We start from the raw sequence: 20,188 nt of genomic DNA, 5'->3' as shown, positions 1-20,188 counted from the left end.
GTTTTCATTCCGAGGTCGCCACATACCGAAGCTTTGTCAGTGTCCCTCAGTTACATTACATACGTGACTTATGTAAAGTAATGTGCTTATTTGAACCCAAACCACAATCTTTTCCTAAACCTAACCAAATAGGTTTGGTGCCTAAACCCATCGAAACTGTGACCATTTCCCAACGTTAACGTTGGCTCATACAGATGCTCAAGGGTACCATGTGCGTCTGTTATGAGATGCATTGACAAAGCGTCTGTATTTGACAACCTGGGATGGAAATGTGTGGTAGTGGAGGACAAGAAGGGAGTTTAACTGCCAGATAAGTAGGGGGAGGAGGGTAAAGCCTGCAGCTTTTTTTTTTTTTTAACTGTTGAAAACACACTGACATTAAAACATACGAAGGATAATAATGGGTGTAAAAATCAATGTATGCACTGTGTTGTCCAGGCTTACAGGTGGTGCTCAAATCCATCATGAAGGCCATGATTCCTCTGCTGCAAATTGGCCTGCTTCTTTTCTTTGCCATCCTCATGTTCGCCATCATTGGTCTGGAGTTCTACATGGGCAAATTCCACACAACCTGCTTTGACAATCACACAGGTAAAGGAGTGTGTGTGTGTGTGTGTGTGTGTGTGTGTGTGCGCGTGTGTGTGTTTGCCACTTGTGTAGTCAGGATTAAGGTTGAGGTAGCCTTTATATAGCTGCTGTGCTAAAATTAGAAAAGCAATTTAGTTCAACAAAATAACATTTGTGGTGTTAAATTGTTTGTGGTACTTCCATTCCATGTTTTTGTGATGGGAAAGGCAGTTACCAGAGAGTGTCATTCACTGCTAATATCTGTATACATTTCCCCGTATTCCCTGTATTAGGGCTGAATGATTTTGAAAAAATATCTAATTGTGATCATTTTAACTGATATTGCAATTGTGATATGATTTGTGATATTGAAATTTTAACATCATTATTCTCATTTTCATTGAAAAACATATTAAAATGATTGGGGTGTAATGTTTGCAGGGATCTGTACCAAACAAAGATGTTTCCTTAAGTCTGCAGAATATGATGTGTAGGCCAGGACATCTCTGCAGCATGACAGTATTTACTTTAAATTGATTGATTTTTACACACTTTTTACCTTTAACAAATATAGCGCCTCTTGCGATTTGAAAATTGCAGTAGATGTATTGTGATTTTGATAAAAGTTTGATTATTTGCTATTTTTTTGGCCTATTTAGCAGTTATGATGAATCTCAAATATCTACTTCAAGCAGGTTAGCCTATTTTGACTATACTTTGTCCATATTACTTTATGTCGCCTATACCTTTTATTTTTTGTAGATTATTTCCTCCCTATATTTTATTCAAGAAAGTAAGGGGCTAAATCATATTTTGAGCCAGTGGATAGCACTCACTATTCTTTCAAAACAAAATGCTCATATATGCAAATATATTGTTTGTTTTGTAACACCTCCCTATTTTCATCCATTTAAAGGTGAGATTAAAGCAGATTATCCATGTGGGACTGAACCTTCGTCACGGGGGTGTCCAGTTGGCAGCATGTGTAGAAAGTACTGGCTTGGACCAAACTATGGCATCACCCAGTTTGACAACATCCTGTTTGCTATCCTCACCGTCTTCCAGTGTATCACCATGGAGGGATGGACTGAGCTTCTCTACCATGTATGTACTCCTGAACAGGGTTTGGAACACATTTACGCACTCAGTGATCTACTTTAGCCTGCGCAGGAAAACAGAGCATGTGGATTGGAAGATATTCATCTTGTGAAGCGGAAAGGAAAGACATTGAAGGAACCAATTATCGTTGAAAGGATTTTAGGAATGAGCTACTGGGTAACTAGTAGGAGTGTGACGAGACTTCACTGCTAAATTATATAAAAATTCAGAGCATTAAACACTTCCTGCATTCTGGCAAATTTTCTTGACCAATTTATGGTGGAAATGTTTTTATGTATGAAAACAGAAACACAAAACTCAGGTGACAATTCAGAATATAACAGAATATAATACAGTAAGGTTCTCAGGCATGTGTTGTTTTCAGATATGTTTTCTCCTGTAGATCAACTTTTCTAATTTAATATCATCCCTGCTGAGTCATCACACACATGCAGGCATGATTTAGTCTTCCCTCCGCTTTGTGTCTTTTGTATGGGGAAGTAAACTCTTCAAAGGGGCTATATGTAGTTTTTCAATGTAATCACTTATTAATAAATCAATTTTTTACTACCTTTTTGTCAATACGCACAGATTCCAACATAAACTCCACGTAAGGATACAAAACAACAATAAAGGTTTATGTGCTGAAGTCTGTTAGGCCAAATGAGAATCAAAACACAGTCAACATCAGAAAGGCTGGAGTCACAGAGAGAGTCACGTTATCTCCCTGGCTAATGCCGAGCAGTTGCTAACATTATCTGGTGCAATATATAATATGAAAAATTATGGCTTTCCACATTACTTCACCAGCTAACGCGACCCATATTACTATCCTGTGTACCACTGGTCTTCCTGTCTGTCTATAAACTTGTAGTGTATGAGGACTTTGGTAGAAACCAACCCGTTCTCATCTCAGGCGTCATGTATATACTTTGACATAATCGTCAATCGCAAGACATAAATTTTGCGTGTGTATGATATGCTGCAGTTTGCTATTGCGTTGCTGCTCAAAAGATGCTAACCCTGTGCACATTTGTAGGGTTAGCCGGTCGACATGCATATATTTACTGACTTAGGTTTAAACACAAACTTCTGTGACGGTTAAGGTTAGGGTAAGTTCCCTCGGGGGACTGTCAACTCCTTAAACACAAACTTCGCTACTAGCTAGCTCATGAGTTTATGCCTATGGCTCAAGCCCGTGTACGAGCACACACCTGGTTGCAATCTTAAAACTGCACTGCTGGTGGCCACTGAAAACTATATATTGTCCCTTTAAATATGCCTGATATGCATGATAAAGATAAAAATCCCTGGACTTGCAAATTCATAGTCTGTCCTACATATCTGTGTTGTCTGACATGTTGGGAAAAAAGGTGTAATATTAACAGAATAACGTCATCACTTCCTAATAATTTTTAAAAGTCCTGCCCTATACGGCTGTGTATTAAGTAATTGCTCCGGTGGTAGTAGCATTATCCCCTTCAGACAGTTTGAAAAGCGAAACTAACCAACAACAGTTGTGATCAGGCATAAATCCAAAATGTTAACTTTAGCACCTCTGATAAAGTGCAGCTCACAGTCTCAAACAGAGCAAGGTTATGCTTCAGTTTTTAGATGTTTATATAGCAAAACGCTACCAGCTAAGTTTCTACTCGTCGCAACTGTCTGGACTTGCAGCGTGGCAGGAGCAGGTTCACTTGATTACTATCACGGCGTACGCTGGTGTCACATCACCAGCGCGGAGTTGATTCATTCCCTGAGTCAACATTAGATGCGTTTGACTGTATGCTGTGCTACGCAGTGCTGACTTAACGTGATCATGCTGGACATAACGTAAGGCATGCTAGTAACTAGTCAGTCAGATGAGAGTTGCAGATCTCCATGCCTGTACAGTTAGGCGAGAAAAGAAAGCATTATTCAAGTGAAGAGGATGATAACCCAGAATAATTATAGTTATTTTGTTTGCCATGTTGACCCTGTTTAGGTGAGACAATTCGTTGGATTAGTATTTCCATTAACTGTCGTATTTGGTGGCCATTTTGTGTGGATAAAACCGCCACACAAAAGCTGGGGGGAACTGAAACTGAAACTGAAATACATAGTCAAATGCAGCTGAACTTGAGTTTAATGTTTGTCCAACATGTCTCTCAATTGTCACAATAGTATTTTCTCTCTAAAATCTTAGCCTGCACAACCAAACCAACCAACATTATTTTCTCTCATAAAATACAAAAATTTAAGTGTTTAAGCGCCCAACGATTTTCACCTGTGCACCATGTGCGTCTGCCCATAAAATAGGTACCAGCTCTTGAACAGTGTCATTACTCATGCCCAGGACTGAATAGTTCCCTGCTGTCAGTGGCAACGGTTGCTAGGAGACCAGAGGTAGATGAGGGTCTTTGAGTGTTATTGTAGTCGTCTCTTTTCCCATCTCGTCTCCCTCTCAGTCCGTCTTATTCTTATTCCCCATCTTTCTTTCTTTATTCCTTCTTTTTTCTTTCTTTATTATCCTTCTTTCTTCCCTTCCTTCCTCTCTTCCCCTCTCACTCTGTGTCCCTCCTTCCCGGTGCTGCTCTATATTTAAAAGGGCCTGTTCAGCCCAAGTTATTCTTGCAGCTGCTGGGGAGGGGAGCAATAAAAGTTTAATGGTAAAAAAACGGGTCTGCAGTACATTAGGTACACAGCAGCAATGCCAGCTTACATGCAGGAAGAAGGAAAGATGGAGGACAGAGGAGACAGGTGGGCGAAAGACAGGGAGGCTATGAGAAAGTGAGTGCAAAGTGGGAAAGGGAAGATGGGTTCTAGAGGTTGGAAAGGGCCAAATGAAGAATCAAAGACGAAGACTGATCTGCGACAGTGAGGAGGAATGGAAAGATTGCACAGAAGAAGGAAGGGAGGAGGGAAGGTAGGAAGGAAGAACTGTAGGAAATAATGAACAAATGAGCACACACCAACATAATTAAAAATCAGGGGAAAGGGCTTCCAAAGTAGGATGCGAGTGGAGAGAGAAAACAATAAGGAGTGAATAAAGAAAATGGAAGGAGTCTGGACAGTAGGATGGTAGAGACAGAGAGGGAGAGACCAAAGCATTTGTTATACATTATTTACTCTGCACTGAGCAGCTAAATAGAGTGGCAGATATGCATTTACTTATTGAGATGACTTAAAGCAAAATCATGTCAGCCCTGCTGTTGTTTTTATTTCCAACAGCAGTGCACAGCACTTTTTAGTGCACTGGCCTCTATTTTTTTAATAGCCATGTTGGCTGAACATTTAATGATGAGTTTAGGGCAAAGTTTGCTCCAGATGTTCTTTTTTTATGAAATTAATAGCTGTTGAGAGTGAGTATTTAAGACACAAACAATGTGTGCAGTGCCTGGATGCAAATGAATGCACCTTAATTTAACAAGCAGGGCTAATAAATTGACCCTTCGCTAAGCCACGCCCCGAATATGCAGCTGGCCATTCACAGCGCAGTATAGGTCTCGCTCTAACTGAGGTATGACACTTTCTTGGCTGCGTTCCATTGACTGGTATAGAGAGTCCCTCCCCTTCCGGTGGACCACCAGGTGACCTTACTTCGGAAAAAATATCAATGTCAATGGAAAGAGACAATAAATTTTTTTTATCCCGTTTGAATATACATTTAAAAGTCAAGAAAGTCACAGTTTGATGTAAAACTGTTGAAGCAAATACAGCAATCAACGCTAGTGTTACCGGGTTAACATGTTGGTGACTTATATTGTGCGAGACGAGAGATGTAGTTCATTGAGCGGTTCATTGACTACCGTATTTTCCAAAATAAGGTCCCACGGGCCAGAAGCGGAAACGTGTGACTTTTGTTGCTGTATTTTTCCAAGATATGGTCAAACGTTGCTCCTGGGTCACATATCATAGTTACATTCGCTACCCAGAGAGGTTGAAAGGAGAAGTACGATTTATTCCCTCTCCAAAACCTAAAACACATCCAGAAAAATGTGATGTTAGTTAGCTTGCGCTAGCTAAATTATTACTGAATGTAACGTTGTATAACCCTACTGTTCTGCTTTTTAATGATTGTAATAGGCAATAGAGACCTACCCAGCTGGACAGGAACAGTGTTGAGCCTTAATATCGTTGTCCTCTTTCTCATTAGTCAGGTGATGCGGTGGTTTACTTTTACTCTGTGATTGGTAGGCTTTTGCTTCTGTCTTTTTTTTTTTTTTCCTCAGTTTGACTGCCTGAATACAACCTTCAAATGCACAATGCAAACTGTCTGCTTCTTTCTGAAATTGCTTTTTTCCAGAAATTAGACAGTATTTCTCCAAGGAGTGCAGTTATAGACAGTGGCACAGCTTTGATAAACGTAAGACAGGTCCTACAGTTTATTGGACTTAGCAACAGTAACTAAGGGGGGCGTGGCTTAGAAGGGTCAATTTCACTGGTGTTTTCTTTAGTGTATGTTTTCCCAAGACAGATGTTAACCTAGCCTTAACTTTAGCACAGACAGACCAAAACATATGTCATTGCAGTTGATTCAGGCTGTACAGTCCCACTGCATGTTTCACGGACATATTCTACATGTTCTAAAGCAGCCCACAGCCTACTGGTTATACATTTTATATATTCTTCTTTTGGTGGGGTCACAAGAATGTCTAATGTCTCACTCGATCAAATATTTGGTCATTATTTCCCAGAGCTCACTTTAATAAACTTGTAAATGACCTTTGTGTTAGCTTATATGCTATTATATCAAGTTCAGAGGCTTAGAGCAAAACATTGATTACTCTGTGTGTGTGTGTGTGTGTGTGTGTGTGTTTCCAGAGCAACGATGCCTCAGGGAGTGCATGGAACTGGATGTACTTCATCCCCCTCATCATCATCGGCTCCTTCTTCATGCTCAACCTGGTGCTGGGTGTGTTGTCCGGGTAAGTGTCTGTTTGTGAGAGAGCACTTGTGACAAAGAGAGTGTAAAGGTTGTTTATTCGTCAGTTTTTCATCTCATATAAACTGATAGTTTGATAGATTTTGAAATAGATTTAAAAATGTTTGTGATCTATTGTCGCACTAAAAATGTGGTGTGCGTGTGTGTGTTTGCAGGGAGTTTGCCAAAGAGAGAGAGCGTGTGGAGAACAGGAGCGAGTTCCTGAAGCTCAGGAGACAGCAGCAGATTGAAAGGGAACTCAATGGTTATCTGGAATGGATTTGCAAAGCTGGTATGTGCAATGGGTGGTAATTTTTTATACAAAAAGACACATTGAACCATAAAAACATTTGCAAAAAATACCTGTGTATGTTATCATAGTACAGTTTTCCTAGCCTGCCTATAAACACAGAGAATTCTGTGGATTTTACTATGAAGCAGCTGCAGTACATGTAGTCATGGGATTATTATTAGCTTAAACAGTTAGTTTTAAAGCAACATGTGATAATGTTTTGTGTCAGTATGTTAAATTGCATTTTATGTGCGAGAAAACAGCTTTGTAGTGACATACAGTACCGCAGTTTGAACAGGGAAGACCCACTGTTTGCCCGTTGTTCTCTTTCGCTCTCTTGTCTTTTTACTGTGAACCATCTACTGAGGGCAGGAAAGATGTAGAGAAGATAAGAGGAACGGGGGGTTGGATGTTGGAAGGAGCAGATAAAGGGGCAGATAGAAAGGACAGACCTTTGATCTTCTTGAAAAGACAATCTACATAAAAACAAGGAAGCTGAAAAACAAAAGAGGGAGGGATGAGTAACAAGCACAGGTGCAGGCCAAAGACTTCCCGGTTGTAATTAAAATGAGAAATGGCAATTGATGATAAATAAAAGATTGATAGATATTGTGGAAGTCATCAAAGATAAATTTAATGCGGCTGTATACTGTATTAACATTTCTGTGTGTGTTTTGTAGAAGAGGTCATCTTGGCAGATGATGACAATGAAAATGAATATGATGGTATGAATTTGCAGATTTTTGTTTGTGCATGTGTGCAATTTTTAAGAAATAAATAAATTGATTCTTTCAGACATTCAAGCACACCAGTACTGTTGTGTTATAGATTAAACACACATGCTTTTTTTCTATTACAGGCTCCCGTAGGAGAGCCACAAAGAACCATAAAAACAAAGCTGAGCTTCTAAACCCAGAGGAAGGGGAGGGAGATCTGGCAGTAGGTGAGATACACTCTCTCTTTCTCAAACACACACACACACACACACACACACACACACACACACACACACACACACACACACACACACACACACACACAGTCTCAAAGGCAAACCACAGGAACATACAGATGCTATCTTATCTTGCATATCAGCATTACCTGACCCTCCTCTCCTTCCCTCTCCTGTCCTCCGCTGCTCTGCACTTCTCTCCTCATGTTACTTTCCCCCCCGTCTCCAGCCCTCCTCATTTTCTACCTTTCCTTTCTCTGACCTGCCCTTGTTACCTCCTCCCTACTGCTCTCCTTACAACCCCTCTTTCTCCACGCCTCTGATGCAGAACAGTTCTTTCTGTTTTCTCCCAATGATTTTTTTATATTCTATGTAAAGACATGTTGTCATGATGTAATTGGGGCAGCACAGTTTGCTAAGAAGAGTACAGATAATCAGCTTCTTTCATTTACCACAATCTTTGCATAGTGGTCAATACCAACAAGGAAAAGAATATTCAGCTCTGACTTTTTGCTTAGCACTCAATGGAATATTCCAACAAGCAAAAAGTCAGTACTAAAATATTATTTTCCTTGTTGGTCTTGACAGAGATACAAAGATTGTGGTAAATTAAAGAAGCTTATTACTCTGTTTACATCCTTAATGTACACAACCATACCAATAAACCACTGTCCACTTTATTGTAACACTAATAACTTACAATGTGCCTTGCTTGCCCTTCCAGGGTCACCATTTGCCCGTGCCAGCTTGAAGAGCTCCAAGCTCGAAGGATCAACTTTCAAGCGGCGTGAGCGACGGCTACGCTTCTTAATCCGACACATTGTTAAGTCCCAGGCCTTCTACTGGACCGTGCTGTGTTTGGTGGGCCTCAACACAATGTGTGTGGCAGTAGTGCATTACGACCAGCCAGAAGCACTTTCAGATTTTTTATGTGAGTAGGTGGGCGGGGGTGATACATGCATAGTTTGGTGCAAGCATGCACAGATTTTTTTCCCACAAAAATAGTTAATAGTTTAGTTAATAGTTTCATCACAGATTACTGGAAGGGAGTGGGTGAACAGATTCTTTAGTGAATGTGACTAAATCCACGAAAGAGCCGACCCAACCAGCACATCCAAACATACAACATCTTCCTTTCGCACAGATTTTCTCTTGTGTTTCGCTCAGACATTCACAAATGGGATAAAATGAAATTAAATGAGAAATGAAAATAGTTTATGGATTGGTTCCCTGTTTTATACTTTTTGTACTACCAAAGGTGTAACCCAGGCTACAAAACAACACAGTAAGAGGTAGAGCTTACAGGAGGAGTGGGAAATTCTTTTGAATTCATACCATTGATACAAATTACAGACTTTTTTTATAAACCCAAATCACAAAATAGCATTTTCTATTCAATACATATATCATAAAACAGTGCCCTTCCTTACAGACGACACGAATGGATGGATTGGTGGGTGGGGGGATGGATGGATGGCTGATGGACGGGTGGGTGCATAATTTGCAGATACAGGTTGAAGGATACAGGGATTGATGGTCTCCTCTCACTTTTGAGCTCTTCCCTCTCCTCTCTTCTTGGCTTCTTCCCGTCATGTAGATTTTGCTGAATTCACCTTCCTGGGGATATTCTTGACGGAGATGTTTGTAAAGATGTATGGCCTGGGCAAGCAGGCCTACCTCAACTCCTCCTTCAACTGCTTTGACTGCATTGTGAGTCCCGCAGCACTTGGCACACACCCCCACACAAAAACACTCGAGCACAAACTCACAAGCAGGTGCAAAATGCATTGGAGATATGCTGATGTGTGCACATTATTTGCTCATTATGATGGAAAAACCGTGTGCTTGCATATGCTATTATTTTTCGTTATTTTTGTGTTTGTATTAGGTGATATGTGGTAGCATATTTGAAGTGCTGTGGTCCATCATCCAGCCGGGGACATCGTTTGGCATTAGTGTGTTACGAGCTCTCAGGTTATTGAGAATCTTCAAAGTCACCAAGTGAGTCTACTGTATAATAGTTGTTTTCTCTATTATTTAGTATGTTCATATAATAATAACAGTAATAATATCACACAATTAAACACACACGTTCTGTCTACTTTTTTCAGGTACTGGGCATCTTTGCGTAACCTTGTTGTCTCTCTGCTCAACTCCATGAAGTCCATCATCAGCTTGCTCTTCCTGCTCTTCCTCTTCATAGTTGTCTTTGCTCTGCTGGGCATGCAGCTCTTCGGAGGACAGTGAGTCCTGTTTTCCTTTTAATGTGGCTTCTCTATCTGTATTTCACTCTCCTCTTCTCCTTCCTTTTCAATAGTCTACATCTGATTTTCTACCTGTACTGATGATGCTTCCATGTTTTTACCCTCACACTTTTCTTTAATATCTCCTTCTCCCATTTAATTTCCCCTGCTAGGTTTAATTTTGAAACTGGCACTCCTCCGACCAACTTTGATACTTTCCCTGCAGCAATAATGACAGTGTTCCAGGTGAGGACAGGAAACAATGTAAAGGGGAGGAAGGGAGGGAGAGGCTGGGAGGGGAATGGTGGGAGAAGAGAAGGCCTGGATTAAGACTAAATGATTAAAGGATTAAAGAGGATTTGCACACGAGAAAGTGATATAACATGTAGAATGCTACATTAAAATTTTTAAATGTCATTAGTCACCAGCATAATTTGGTTAAAGCTTGTCTACGTGGTTACGGTGTGATTATGCTCGAGGGTGTTTTGACTATAGCATTTTAAATTAATACATATTGTGTGTTTATGTTTTCTATTTCAAAGCATAATTAATCTAATCATGTTTTGTACTTGTAGTATTTGTGAATATGGAATTGTTTGACAATTTTTTTTGTGTGTGTGTGTGTGTGTGTGTGTCAGATCCTGACCGGTGAGGACTGGAACATGGTGATGTACGATGGCATCCAATCTCAGGGCGGAGTCAACAAGGGCATGGCCTTCTCTGTCTTCTTCATCGTGCTCACGCTTTTCGGCAACTGTATCCCTTGACTGTAAAAATGCAAAGAAGCACACAAAACACACTATACTAGAAATTTGCAGTTACATTTCTTTTTTGTGTTTTACTTACTGACTTCGGACCGAATACACAGATCTTGACACTTTTTAGTTTGTGTTAATCACCATAAACTGGTAAGGGATCTGACCTTGTTTCTTGTGTCATTTGTCCAACAGTTACAGCATACCAAGTGTTTTAGCCAATTACTGTATATGAATGATGTGTACAAACAAACTCCTACATGCTGGATTTCCTTTAACTCTGTGCTCAGACACTCTGCTGAATGTGTTCTTGGCTATCGCTGTAGACAATTTGGCCAATGCACAGGAACTGACCAAGGTACACTAAGAGTTATGCTCCTCTACTCAATGATTCCTTGTCTTTCATTCATTCAGTTTCATTATTCCCACTTCATTCATCTTTGCTTATTTCTGATCTCGCTCTCTCTCACTCTCTCTCTCTCTGCAGGATGAACAAGAGGAAGAGGAGGCCGCCAGTCAGAAGATCGCCCTGCAGAAAGCCAAGGAGGTGGCTGAAGTCAGCCCGCTATCTGCTGCCAACCTCTCCATTGCAGCGTGAGGTTTTTTTCTCTGTTACTGTTGCACTCCTGTTTTTATATCCATTTGAAACCTTTTTCACAGGCAGGACTTTTAGGGCTAAACAATTGCACATATATCTTTACAGAAATTCTTTCAGCGACTAGGAGTCAAGTACTTATGCAAAATTAAGCACCTTAGAGAAAGCACAGTGTACTGCACTAACACAAAGAGTTATTGGAATGAGGAAAATTGTTGATAAACCTCTGTCATCTGTTTAGGTTTGGACCCTTACCACAGCACTTCATCAGGTATCAGTCTGAAAATGGTGATGTTATTGCAAAAAGCTTTTACATCACAGTTTATGGTCTCACAGAACTTAGCCCACGTCAAAAGACTACATTAATATACTGACCTAAAGCACACTCCTTGATGTTGTTTAATTTTGGATTGGAACCATGCTGACCTTCGGAAATGCCGCCTAAATCGCTCCTGTTATAATTTCAGGTTAAAAATAAGGACTGTGTTGTCAGTGCTGCAATTCTTTAGCCAAATTACCCTCATCCAAAGTGATTTTTCTATCTTTGTTTAAAATGAAGCAAATTCACATTGCACTAGGTGCGGACAGATTTTATGCAGAAATTCTGCATGAATTTTTTGTGTACATTCAGCACATTTTCTCATCACAGTGGTGTGAAACAGCTTTTGTTCTGCGGTCTTTTATGGGCACATTCAGCAACACTGTTCATATGCTACACAGTAACAACTACATTTCTTTGCCTTGCTTGGAATAAATGATCATCCCGTTTGTTTTTTAACACCCATAGGTAGACATGCGTAGTTAAAGTGAGGTTTTTTTATCTGACCACAGAAGTTTTGTGATAAAGTAAAACATGCATGCACTTGCTTCTTTCTCCCTCTCTTTTCTTCTTTTTATTTATCTTTCTCTTTGTCACACTCTTTTGTGAATACTAAAACACACACACACACACACACACACACACAAGCAAGTGTTGGATTGATCTGGGTCAGCCCTCCTCTGTTCAGGAGAGTCAGAGTCTTTGATCTCTTTTTTCTGTATACACAGGGGTCTTTCCTTTCACTCCTGGTAAAGTTCACACACTCTCACACATAGAGATGTACACATAACACACCATTGTCTGTCCCTAAAAAAGCACTACAGGGGAGCCTGAGTCTGTGCCGAGAAATATCACACATAGAAAACAGACAACACACACAACACATACACACAGCTCTGACCTTTACGCCTTTGGTACATCAGCCTCTGCCCACTTTATATCACACACATATTATCAAATGTGCCCAAGAGGTAAAGCTCATAACATGTTCATCATTTCGTGAATCACACTGTTTCTTGTTACTTTATGTGGTGTATGTAGTGTACTTCACCGTGCTGTGAGCATTTGTGTCTGTGTATCAGTAAATTTTATTTTAGCTGACAGTCCTATGAAGGTTAAATATTTATTTTTCAGTACAATGCACTTGTATATGCAGTATCTCACAAAAGTGAGTACACCCCTCACATTATTGTAAATATTTGATTGTATCTCTTCATGTGACAACACTGAAGAAATGGCATTTTTCTTCAATGTAAAGTAGTGAGTGTACAGCTTGCATAAATTTGCTGTCCCCTCAAAATAACACATCACACAGCCATAAATGTCTAAACTGCTGGCAACAAAAGTGAGTACACCCCTAAAAAGTGAGATACTGTATGTATGTATGTGTGGTGTGTGTGTGTGGTGTGTGTGTGTATGGGAAATAAAGAAACTGTATGTGCTGGTTCAGCCAGAAAAGCTTCACTTGCGTACTGAACTAGAATCCTGTAGCAACTCTAAGAAACTAGGGTAGAGATGAGTCTTTGATTAGATCACAGTACTAGCAATGTAGGACTGTAATGGGCGTTACATTCCACTGTAAATCCAAATCCTTCATTTCCGTAGCACAACAAAAGAGAAAGACATGGAAATTCCAATGGAGATAGTTCTTGTATTTCCAAGCTTTTTAAACTTGGGAATATCAGTGGTGCATGAAGATTCTCTTAAGAAGATGTTCTGTGGTGTATTCAGGAAGGACGCTGCCATGAAAGCTACATAAAACCCACAGAGAACAGTTGTAAGGCTACATGCTAGCACACGCATTTATGAATGAAACACAGTGAACCCTTAAACATCCATACAATCAGATTACAGGAATACAGCAACAATGTAGTAAATCCGTTTTTAATCACTTTAATGGTGTGAGTGTACAAGGCTGTAAATAGTTTCCCTAATGGGTTTTCAGTCATTAATGCACGGCAGTTTGTGATAAATATTTTTTTTAGTTTTTCCATTTAGCTTTGCTGTGTGCTAAACTGTTAGCATGCTCTATAGTAAAGCATAACATGTTATTATATATTATATTGTTTTTTTAATCTTGATGTAACCGTTGTAGGGTCATTCCTCATCAGCATGCTGCCAGTATGAGTACATCACGAATTTTAGTGGACACAAATCACAATGAAAAGATGTACGTGTGTATGGTAAACGTGTGAACTTTTGGAAGCTTTTCTAGTGTAATGTAGTGTTATTTTAAGATGGAGGAGGAGGAATTTGATGAAGAACTGCAAAAGTAAAGACAGAAAACCGCAAACAGCACTTTTAAATAAATAATATAAACAAAAAAGAGAGAGAGAAATGAAGGATTTGTAGATCAAGAATGTAATTGACTGGAAAAGGTTAGCTAAAAATGAAAAATAAAATTCAAATTTCTAATTAAAGATATTGTACAGACAAATAGGAATATCAGAGATAATGTTAGGACTTGAAAAAGATATTGTAAGAAATCATCAGGACAGAAAAGCGGTAGTCACGCAGGGTGAGTGAGTGATGCAAGAAAGATGAAATTTGTGAGACTGCGAAAACGAGGACAGTGAAAAATAAATAGGATTGTTTTAGATTTGCAGATGGAACAAGCTGCAGAGGTGAGTGCGTGTGAATGTCTGGGTATATGTGTTTTGTGTGTGTGAAGGGTTGCATTCCAAAATGCTCAATCTTCTAGGGGAAAAAAATGTTACAATTTCTTGTTCAGTTTTTGTATTTCAGAAATATATTTTACTTAATTTAGACAGACTGTTTATAAATAGTGGATGGATAGCCCATTTTGGAATGAAATCCTCCTTCTGTTCTTTCGTGCCATCTCACTCACCAGCTGTTTCCCTCCTCAGCAACAAAGTACACAGTGAGTGTCACAACGCTACCGACCCCTTTCTGGACTGGTATTTATTTATTTGTTTATTCATTTCTGATTCCCTTCTGTTTATTGATTACAACCATTCCTTGCTTTCTTATGTGTTTTAGAACACCCTCCTTTCCTTCTCCCTTTGTTCCTAACTTCTTTATGAAGTACATACCTGGCTTTCGTTAGCTGTTATTTGTGTTGGCTCATTTTTAAGAGTACATTTTCTGTTGCCTGCACCTGGCAGTACGGCTGTTGCTTTACTGTGGTTCACTATTAGCCCTGAGAAAAAAATGGAGTTCACGTTGACTACTGGTAGCTGTTTTGGAGGGTAAGAAAGGATGTGGTAACTCAGAGTTTTGGGGTGTTCTATCTCACACAGGCTCCGCCCTCTACTGGACTCTATGGATACTACCTCCTCCAATCACACGCACACACTTGCCCACTGAAATTTTTATTGTGCACGTTGCTTCGGTAGAGTGGAGGTGGATTTGTTTGCCAACCGGCACAACACCCACTGCCTGCTGGGGATGGAAACGTTTGCACATGCACCCTGGAAGCGTTGCTGTATGCATTCCCCCCCACCTCATCTCATCCCTCCAGTTAGGTGAGGCGGGAACGGTGTCATTGTGGTAGAAGTGACGCAGCAGACATTGACAGAGCCCTGGCCTGTACCTTGGGGGCCTGGGGGGCTCTGTCACAAGAGTGAGGCGTCATATGCGCGATGCTGGTATTGGACCAGCCTCTCCAGGTTTGGCTTCTGAAAGGGAGAGGCAGACACAGGCTGGTCTATCTGCTGAGGTCATACAGTCCATCTAGATGGCAGGCAGTCTCCACCACGTCTTACTGTAAAGCTAAGTGGTTAGGCTTTCATTGCTGATGCATTGAGAGGGAGACGGATCTGTCTACCTGTTCGGTGGGATCTGTTCTCTCTTTCCGGCAAGGTCTGATGGAGAAGGGGCTGTCACACTCAACCATCACGGTGTACACAACAGCTATCTCTCCTGTGAAGAACAGCCACCCGCTCCTGATGCGCTTGGGCCTGAGAAGACAGCGGCCGATGTCGTGTCTCTCGGCATCTCAGTTGGACTCTGCTTGTGCTGGAGGCTCTAAGCTCTGCACCTTATGAGCCCCTGGAGCAGTCCTCATTGAAAATGCTATCTCTCAAACAGCCTTGCTACTAGCTCTGACCTCTGCTAAGAAGGTGAGTAAGCTGTGTGCTCTGTCGGCAGCTGCATGCTGCTTCATGGTGACCATAGTGCAGCCGGATTGAGACAAAACCCCTCCTTTGTTCTTAAGAATATAAGGAGCATGTTCAGGTCCAGGGCATTAAATCTGGATGCCTTCTACCCCCCTACCCCACTTAGGCTAACATCCTATGTAGAGCACACAGCCCCCATTCGCCGCACTGGTCAGCTGTTCATCTGTTTCAGTGAAAGTGCAGTCGGTAAGACCCTATCCAAGAAGAGCCTGGCCAGCTGGCTTTGTCAGTATGTCTCCCAAGCCTGTACACGGACGGGAACAGACCCACCCTCAGTGGTGCGTGCACATTCCACTCAAAGTGTCTACAACCCCTTTCAGCAGGGTGTGTGTCGAAGAGATCTGATCCTTACCGTGCCCGCAAAGTGCAACCCAGGATCTGTAAAGTAAGGATCCGGTGGTGCCTGATATTCCAGTGAGAAGTCAGGGCAGTCCACGTGTTAATGATCCGGCCAAACCCCTATTGGTCCAGCGCTTTTTTCAGGGGTGCCCTACCATTCTGTCACTAAGGTGATGTGGTAGTCGGGGCTTGTTGTGATAGACTTTGGCTTGTCACGGCTAGGGCGGACAGTCATCGGGGCTGTGTGAGATAGAACAAAGGTTATGATATAGTAACACTAGTTCTATAAGCACAGGCGGAGCCCTCTACCAACAAGCCCTGCCAAGGGTTTCCATATCGTAACCTTCGTTTCTGGATCGAGTAAAAAGGCCGCTCAGTCACCGTAACAGATTCTTGCGTGACTTTGCCATCTAGTTAGTTAAGATTGGTGGGGATTTAAGGTACCACTTTGGCTTTTTGTCCTGCAGAAAGCCTGTTTGGGTAGGTACATTATAGATTATTATAATGAATTCTGATCTTGCCTCAGTGTTATCCTTCATTTTGTTTCCCCAAATGGTTTACCAAAGTAGGGCTGTCCTGTCCAGTGCTTTGGCAAGCTGTGTAGACACCCAGAACCTTGTTCTATTAGGTCCATCCAAATGACTCTTTTAAATATCTGTCGCTCCCAGTGTGTCTTTATGTCCTGGCTATTTTATGTACTTATATTTTTGGTGTTGGTTTTCACATCATTCTCATGGCTTTGTGTCTATAGTTGCACAACAACACATGTCTTTAAACAGGTCTTTAATGCTGTCAATCCCCTCCTCTCTCTCCACCCTGCTTCATTTTGCAGTAAGGAGCAGCAGAAGAACAACAATAAGGGAATCAATAAGTCAGTGTGGGAACAACGCACCAAGGAGCTGAGGAGGCAGACTCTGGTGTCCAGTCGCGAGGCCCTCTATAACGAGCTGGACGCTGACGAGCGCTGGAAGGCAAGGACAGGCAATGGGGAGCAAAACAATGTAAAGGACAAGGCAAACAAAGGCCCCTAGACTTGTGCTATCAGTTTACACAAGTGACGGCAATGATGATGATGTCTTATGTTAACATGTTGCTTTCCTGATATTTATTTATTTATAGTTTAATGTGAATGTAATTTACAGTTGCAATGTTCATTTATTTTGTAGAAGTAAATTTTGCTGCTTCTTCACTAGCTAGAAAGATGTCTCTTTTGTATCTTCATTCTTTCTCTCTATAATGCCTCTCATTCCTCTTCTCTCCTTGCAGGTGAACTATTCACGTCAAATCCGTCCAGACATGAAGACCCACCTGGATCGACCCTTGGTGGTTGACCCCCATGAGAACCGCAACAACAACACCAACAAGACCACTGCAAACAATTCGGACCTCTGCTTCAGCCAGCACCATCCTGCTGATGAGCTCCACAGACAAACACTCCTCCACGAACAGGGTGGCCAAGTTGGAGGGGGTGGTGGAGGAGGCTCAGGTCCAATCAGGCCTCCCATGGAGCGGGGCGAGTCCACAGAGAGCAGGCGCAGCCGCAAAAGTGAGCACCACCACCACGCCTCTCATATCCGATTGGACGCTACAGTGATTCCTGGACCAGGCGGAGAGGAGAGGCCGCCCAGGCGCCATCACCACACCCGGAGCGGCAGCCGAGGGGGGGGGCAGTCAGAACACCGGAAGCCCAGGTCACACCGAAAAAGCGCAGAAGATGGTGAGGATGGCAGGGGAGGGGCTGGAAAAACAGGGAGACATAAAAGCAAAGGACTTGACGGTGGAGAAGGAGGAGAGCAGGAGGGAGGTGGCGATGGCAGTGAGAGGAGGCCAAGAAGAAATCGGCATGGCACGGAGGGCGAGGGGAAGAGGATGTGCCAGCACAGAAGGAAGTATGTCCATTGCACCTGGCTGTAGATATGCAAATATCAAACAGTTGGATATTCACGTTGCAGTTTTTGTCTGTGTTGTGATGTCCTCTCATCCTTAATGTTTATCCTCAGTATTTCTTCCCTGTTCTCTTTCCACTCCTCTCTCCATCTCAACTTTCCTTTTCTATCGCCAATTGTTCCTTCTCACTCCTTCTTTCTAGGGAATGCAGTGTCCCTAACCTCTCTACCACCCGGCCTATTCAAAAGAGCCTCTCCAGGCAAGACAGCCAGTACAGTGAGGACATGGACAACCTCATGAATACCAAACTGGTCTCTGGCTCTACCCCACCAAGCGATGGTGGTGATCAAGTTACCAACCACACTGTGGCCTCTGGCTTTGGATCTGCCCTCCATCTTGCTAACAGTGGCACTCATGGGAGTTTGGTCACATTAGATAGCTATGGGAGCATTGCACACCACCGTGCCAACAGTGTCATCAGGCTGCCCCACCATGACTACACAACTGTTGACATGCCAATTTTTCCATCCACCAATGCCATACTGCAGGGTAAGGGCAGCAGGCATGTGTGTTGTTTTCTTTACCTTCACTCTTCTTTAAGTGTTTCCTTGAATAAACTTTTGTTTTCATGCCATCACCTCCCATTTTTTCTCTCCCTCTTTGATCCAGTTAATAAGAATGCCAACACAGAGCCACTGCCAGCGAAGGAGAATAAGGATGATGATGATGACGAGAAGGGAGGTGAAGGAGGACCCAGGCCCATGCCTCCCTACAGCTCCATGTTCATCCTGTCTACCACCAACCCGTAAGTGGGATGGTTACAAACACATCCACACACACTTGCCTACACCATATAAATGCACGTAAGCTGACACACAGGACTGCATTCTGCCAACATCCACAACTGGATGGAGAAAGCACATACATTGTACTTATAAAGCAGGTCTCATGCATAGCATTAAAAAACTACATTTCTTTATGTGCTCCTAGGTTTCGGCGGGCGTGTCACTACATCTGCACCTTGCGTTATTTTGAGATGTGTATCCTGCTGGTCATTGCCATGAGCAGTATCGCCTTGGCTGCTGAAGACCCTGTCTGGCCCGAGTCCCCTCGCAACAATGTGAGAAAGTCGACAAAGATTAATGTACCAATGCTTTTGTTGTATGAAATATTATGTATACACATGTTATAACAATTCATTTTAATTTTGTTTTTTATTTAACATAGTGGTTGCTTTTTTCTTTGTAGCCTCACTCCAGCCCTCGGTGGAGTTGGACCAATAAATAGATAAATCATATCACATAATTATCTCCTCCTATTATTTTGATAACAGAACATTTTAATGATTTAAAGGACAATTTTTAAATCTTACCCAGAGGGAGACAAACTCATGGATTATTTTTGTATAGCATGTTTATGCAGGTATAATAAACATTTATATGCAATGCACTTTGTAAGTACTGCTTCTCCCACGTGTACTTACATACACTTAAAATATCAGGTAATAAAAAGCACCCAGTTCGCAATCAAATTCTGCAATGTATACAGAATGCCACAGCACGCCTCGTATTTAATCTACCAATGGTCTACCATGTGACCCCCATCTTCCAAAACTTCCCCTGGCTCCTGTAGTAGCTCGCATCAGATTTATGACAATCATAGTGGCCTAAAAGGCTATCAATGAAACTGCCCCCACTTACCTCCAGGTGTTAGTCAGACCTTATGCAACAGCTCGAGCTCTCCGCTCAACTACCTCTGCTGGTCTGCTTGCAACGGCATCGCTCAGAGCAAGCAAAAGTCACTCAGCTAAGCCACAACTCTTCTCTGCTGAGGCGTTGCATTGGTGAAATGAGCTCCTGGCAAATGTCAGGAAGCAGAGTTGCTTACCAGCTACCGCACGTAACTCAAGACTCAGTTGTTCAGAGTTCACCTGGACTTGGCATAGCCAAAAAAGAAATAAATCCTGGCTCTTAAAAAATAGTAGAGAACAGAAACCTATTGTTTTTTCACTTTCTTCTGAGAAATGTACTTATTGTAAGTTGCTTTGGACAAAAGCATCTGCTAAATGCAAAATGTAAAAATGTACAGCACATTTAAAG

At 41.7% G+C, this 20,188-nt stretch overlaps 1 protein-coding gene across 1 annotated transcript in view; it reads left to right on the top strand.

Moving 5' to 3' along the window:
- Positions 1-20,188, top strand: part of cacna1aa (calcium channel, voltage-dependent, P/Q type, alpha 1A subunit, a) — a 71,788-nt gene that overhangs the window by 10,650 nt on the left and 40,950 nt on the right. Inside the window, 21 exon segments of the mRNA XM_038698446.1 lie at positions 439-591; positions 1,484-1,671; positions 6,469-6,572; positions 6,745-6,860; positions 7,541-7,585; positions 7,720-7,803; positions 8,537-8,743; positions 9,410-9,522; positions 9,701-9,813; positions 9,924-10,055; positions 10,229-10,301; positions 10,694-10,811; positions 11,101-11,168; positions 11,298-11,404; positions 11,647-11,676; positions 14,592-14,642; positions 17,035-17,203; positions 17,469-18,091; positions 18,292-18,638; positions 18,759-18,894; positions 19,080-19,209. Of these exon segments, the coding sequence (XP_038554374.1) occupies positions 439-591; positions 1,484-1,671; positions 6,469-6,572; positions 6,745-6,860; positions 7,541-7,585; positions 7,720-7,803; positions 8,537-8,743; positions 9,410-9,522; positions 9,701-9,813; positions 9,924-10,055; positions 10,229-10,301; positions 10,694-10,811; positions 11,101-11,168; positions 11,298-11,404; positions 11,647-11,676; positions 14,592-14,642; positions 17,035-17,203; positions 17,469-18,091; positions 18,292-18,638; positions 18,759-18,894; positions 19,080-19,209 (3,107 nt within the window).

The sequence above is a fragment of the Micropterus salmoides genome, unplaced genomic scaffold (assembly GCF_014851395.1).
Source record: "Micropterus salmoides isolate LMB-PRFRI ecotype aquatic unplaced genomic scaffold, ASM1485139v1 Ms_hic_scaffold_10, whole genome shotgun sequence".
Classification (NCBI taxonomy): domain Eukaryota; kingdom Metazoa; phylum Chordata; class Actinopteri; order Centrarchiformes; family Centrarchidae; genus Micropterus; species Micropterus salmoides.
Note: the sequence above shows the minus strand (reverse complement) of the source record. Positions and strands in the feature narration are given on the sequence as shown.